A 5222-nucleotide genomic window follows, 5' to 3' on the forward strand; every position below is an offset into this window, starting at 1 on the left:
ATGCAGTACCGGTACCAGATCCCCTTCCGGTACCAGGTCAGTGCAGTACCGGTACTCAGCCCTGCAGAGGCAAACCCAAGAGCAGCCCAATTTCCTGCACTTTAGAGGTTTGGTGCTAAGCTTTTAACCTCGCTCCTTGAGATGCAAGTCATAGGTCGGAACACAGTCTACGACCCTCCAGAATATCTGAAAAAACTCAAAACACAGATGAAACACTCGAACTTTGCAATTTGCTAAAGTTCAGTGTGTTACAGGGGTGTGGGATTATTTATAGTGTTGTAACAATCCCAAAAAGTGTCACGCCCCGGGACACAGCGGAAGCCCGCCCGGCACGTTCTCAAACCCGTCATATTTCTAAAATATATAAGGCGTCTACAATAAAACGATAAATAAAGCAATAATAGAAAAACATCTAGAAGTATCAGAGCAAAGTACAACTAGAATCTACAATAGAGAAATAAGCAAAAGACTAAAATCCACTAAAAGTAAACCATAAGGTAGTACATCTGAAATCCAAACACAAGTGCTAAGAGTAATACATAGGTGGTCTCTGTACATGGATACAAAACCTCTCTCTCTCAACAACAAACAATAAGAGAGAAAACCACCTAAGCAAAATGTAAATCCTTGTTATCTAGCTACGCGACCTCTTTGCCGCAATCCCGTGCCTCCACCGGTGCTGAAGGCTCTGAAAGAAAACCATGAAACAGAGGGCGTGATAACTATTAAATAATAGTTCCCAGTGGGTAATTACTGACTCCAGTGAAATGCGCCACTAGGCCCAAAAGCTGTAAGGGTAAGTACAAGTATGAGATGAACCATAAGCTACTAACATGAAAGCTTACTATAACATGATATCTCTACTTAGCATGAATTTGCATAAGTAATAAAGCTGCTGTAACATGAATGTCCAAGGTTACAACAAACATAATGTCCACAAGCTAAATAGTAAAATGTCATTGTTTACTATTCTAGTCAATTTCTGCTCGGTATACTAAGTCACCAATGTTCCAATCCTGTAGGACTTACCCGTGGGTAGTCCGCCCTACGCCGTGCCTAATGGCCCCGTGGTGGTCAACATCCCCACTTTAGGATTGAGCCTCCTCCACGGCATCTCATTTCGGTACCCAATCCCGCACGGGCGAGCATGTGTCGCGATGTATATCTCCGGAGTGCCGGCTTATGGGGAGCGACCCTCACAAGCATGTGCGAATGAGCACAATGACAAGCAAGCATAAAAGTTCATCTCAAGTCTCAAGTCATCATGTCTAAAATATGGAATGTAGTAAATATCTCAACGGCCTATCACTAGGTCATCACGTCTAAAACATGGAATATAGTCGATGTCACAATGGCCTATCAATATGTCACTATATTGCAGTTCAACTGTTTACTAGTTTGGGTGCCCCTTTATGGCACTTTTGTCCAATGTGTTCAAACATGAGTTTGGTGTCCCAGCGCACTTAATTCTAACCATTTTCAACACATGAAACATATTCCAACTTACAAAATAGAATACTAATCATATGCATGAGTAATACACTTAGCCCTCTACTACATAGAGTCAATTTTTTATAAAACATAACGCATACATTTTAAGTATTCTAAAATTCATAAAAATTCTATTTAGCATGAATATGCATGCATTTCGATGAAACAACAACTTTTAACCACTTAGTAGAAGATTTTTCCTATTCCAATGAAGTAAAACCCACCGTGACTTCTCGAAACCCTTCGTTTGCACCGACGAAGGTGCCCACTACTCTCCTAGCACCCTAAAGGCATAGAAAAGAGAGATACACGACCGTTGTGAACAACCCATTGTTCAAATATTAAGAAACTCAAGCAAAGGTGAAGAAAACTCACCGAACGCGAAGAAACTTCTCTCGATCTCCAAAAAGGAGTTAGAGGCCCTCAAATCCAACCTAAACAAAGGTTCTAATAAGATCAATTGGGCTCCAAAACCCTCAAATCCAAAATCCCCAATACTAACACTAATATGCTCAATCTAGGGTTTTCTTTAGTAAAAGCTACTAAAACATGGATCAAAGGGGGATTTAAGCTTACTAACCTCACAAGAGCTCTAAAACAAGGTTCCAAGATCACTAAGGTTGAAGATCTTCCTTCCCAAAAGCACCAATCTCCAATCCAATGCTTCTCCAAGGTGGAAATCCCAACAAAGAACAAGGAGAAGCAAAGAGAGATGATCAAAAAGGGCTAAAATGCAAGAAAATGGAAAGGAAATCAAGAGAGAGGTCCCTACCTCTCTTCTCCACTGATCTGGGCTCAGGATAACACCAAAGGGCGTAGGGCATATTAGTAGATAGGCTACAATTGCATAAACGCCTCTCAGTTCTCGCAGACTGAAATCTGCATTGTGTACCAGTACACGGGAAAGTATACCGGTACAAAACCCTGTGCGTGCGAACCTGAGGCTCGGGTTGGCAAAAAAATTCATCTGTACGGTACAACCATCGAGTTGCACCGGTACACTTTTTGTACCGGTACAACCATCAAGGTGTATCAGTACACAGCCACTCAAAAAGCAATCCGAGAGCAGCCTAAGTCCATCATTTTGGTGACCTTAGCACTACTTTAAATACTACAATTCTCGGGATACGAGCCATAGGTCGGAACACTGTAAACGACCCTCCAGAATATCTGAAAAAACTCAGAACATAGATCAAACACTCGAACCTCGCAATTTGCAAGGTACAGTGTGTTACAAAAAGACTCCTAAAAAATATGTAGTCTGCGAACTGTACTGCATATCGGTACGCGGGCTGGAGTACCGGTACCCTGCAGCCGAACGCGCAAACCCGAGCCTCTGTCAAGCGGATAGAATGCAGTGTACCGGTACCCGTGCGATGCAATACCGGTACCAGGCTCCAGTACCGGTACTCGGGCGATGTAGGACCGGTCCTCTGCCTCGCAGATCTCAAACCCGAGAGCACCTTTCTCGGTTGCGTGACGAGGTTCCGGTACCCCTCTGTGGTACCGGTACCCCTCTGTGGTACCGGTACCCAGCGCCCTAAAACCTGCAGTTTGGAGGTTTTGGTGTTAAGTACTCATCTTGCTCCTCAAGATGCGAGTAATTGGTCGGAACACAGTCAACGACCCTCAAGAATATCAGGAATAGCTCAAAATACTATTCTTACACTAGAACCTTGTTAAAGTTCAGTGTGCTACAATGGAATACATTATGCACTCCCTCAAACTTCGGCGGCAAAGCCAACTTGTAAGCCACCACACCCACTCTCTCCCAAATCTCAAAAGGACCAATATATCGAAGACTTAATTTTCCTCAAACACCGAATCACTTAATACCTCGCATCAGAGATACCTTCAGGAAAACGTAATCTCCAACTGTGAATTCTAGATTCTTCCAGCATTTATTAGCATAACTCTGTTGTCTCGATTGCATTATCAGTAATCTTTGGCGCGGAAGGCAAACTTTTTCTTTTGCCTCTCGCAGCACATCCGGTCCAAGGGTGATCCTCTTACCCACATCACTCCAATGAATAGGGGATCGACACTTTCTCCTATAGAGAGCCTCAAATGGTGCCATCGCAATACTTTCTTGATAACTGTTATTGTATGTGAACTCAGCCATCTACAAATAATCGTGCCAACTACCCTTGTAGTCAAGTACACACGCCCGAAGCATATCCTCCAGAATTTGAATCATCCTTTCCGATTGCCCATCACTTTGAGGATGAAATGCCGTACTAAAGTCGAGCCGTGTGCCAAGAGCATCTTGCAGACTCTTCCAAAAATAAGACGTGAACCGCTGGTCTTGATCCGATACTATTGATGTCGGAACCCTATGCAATCTCACAACTTCGTCTAGATGGACTTGTGCTAACTTGTCCCCGGACCAAGTAGTGTGAATCGGCAAGAAATGTGCCGACTTCGTCAAATAGTCCACCACCACCCATATGGCATAATGTCCGGCCTGCAAACGGGATAAACCAACTACAAAGTCCATCGCCACATCTTCCTATTTCCAAACAGGAATAGGTAGGCTTTGCAACTTACCCACCGGAAACCAGCACTCCGCCTTAACTTGCTGGCATATCAAACATTGCGCCACAAATTCCCCAATGTTCTTCTTCATCCCCGGCCACAAATAATGCACCTTTAAATCTCTGTACATTTTAGTGCCGCCTAGATGTATACAATAAGGAGGTTGATGCACTTCCTGCAAGATAGCCTTCTGAACCTCCTCATCTTTAGGCACGCACCAACGGTTTCGAAACCTCAGTGAGCCGTCGGACCCTATACTGAAATCACCGGCACGCCCGCTCTCAATATCTAGCCACACCTTTTGGAGATACGGATCCAAAGCTTGTTGATCTTTAATCTTCTCCAACAAGGTCAGTTGAACAACCAATGAAGCAAGAATAGCCGAAACTTCTGGAGCTACTACCTCAATATCAAACCGCCGCATTTCATTCAACAACGACGGTTGAAGTGTAATAGCCATGGCAAGATTCTCTACCGATTTTCTACTAAGTGCATCGGCTACCACATTGGATTTTCCCGAGTGGTATAGAATGGTGACGTCATAGTCTTTCAATAATTCCAACTACCGGCGTTGCCGCATATTTAACTCTTTCTTGGGTGAACAAGTATTTGAGGCTTTTATGATCTATATGAACCTCACATCGCTCATCATATAAGTAGTGTCTCCACAGCTTCAACGCGAAAACCACCGCGGCTAACTCGAGGTCATGAATAGGGTAGTTCTTCTCATAGCTTTTCAACTGGCGAGAAGCATAAGCAATAACCCGCCCACATTGCATAAGAATACACCCAAGACCATTATAAGAGGCATCACTATACACTACAAAACTCTCTCCCGGAATCGGCAAAGCGAGTATAGGAGTCGAGGTCAACCTTTTCTTTTCTCAGAGAATTTGCAACACAGTCCTCAAATGCTCCTCGTGCTCCTCATCGCTCCGAGACTAGATCAATATGTCGTCAATGAACACCACGACACATCGATCCAACAACGGCTTGAACACCCAATTCATCAGGTCCGTAAATGCTGCAGGGGCATTCGTAAGCCCAAACAGCATCACCGTAAATTCATAATGACCATAACGGGTTCGAAATGCCGTTTTGTGCACGTCTTCCGGTTTGATCTTTAATTTGGTGATAACCCGATTAGAGATCAATTTTTGAATATACCCGAGACCTTTGCAACTGGTCGAACAGAT

The 5222-nt window shown here is 43.8% G+C and overlaps 1 protein-coding gene across 1 annotated transcript; it reads right to left on the reverse strand.

The window, feature by feature from the left end:
* On the reverse strand, positions 4001–4486 carry LOC109717115. Its single transcript, XM_020242792.1, has one exon. The coding sequence runs from the start codon at positions 4484–4486 to the stop codon at positions 4001–4003; it is 486 nt and encodes a 161-aa protein (XP_020098381.1).

This window comes from Ananas comosus, linkage group 11 (assembly GCF_001540865.1).
Source record: "Ananas comosus cultivar F153 linkage group 11, ASM154086v1, whole genome shotgun sequence".
In the NCBI taxonomy this organism is placed as follows: domain Eukaryota; kingdom Viridiplantae; phylum Streptophyta; class Magnoliopsida; order Poales; family Bromeliaceae; genus Ananas; species Ananas comosus.

Coding starts and splice junctions, on each gene's coding strand:
- LOC109717115 (XM_020242792.1), bottom strand. CDS start 4,486: ATGGCTATTACACTTCAACCGTCGTTGTTGAATGAAATGCGGCGGTTT.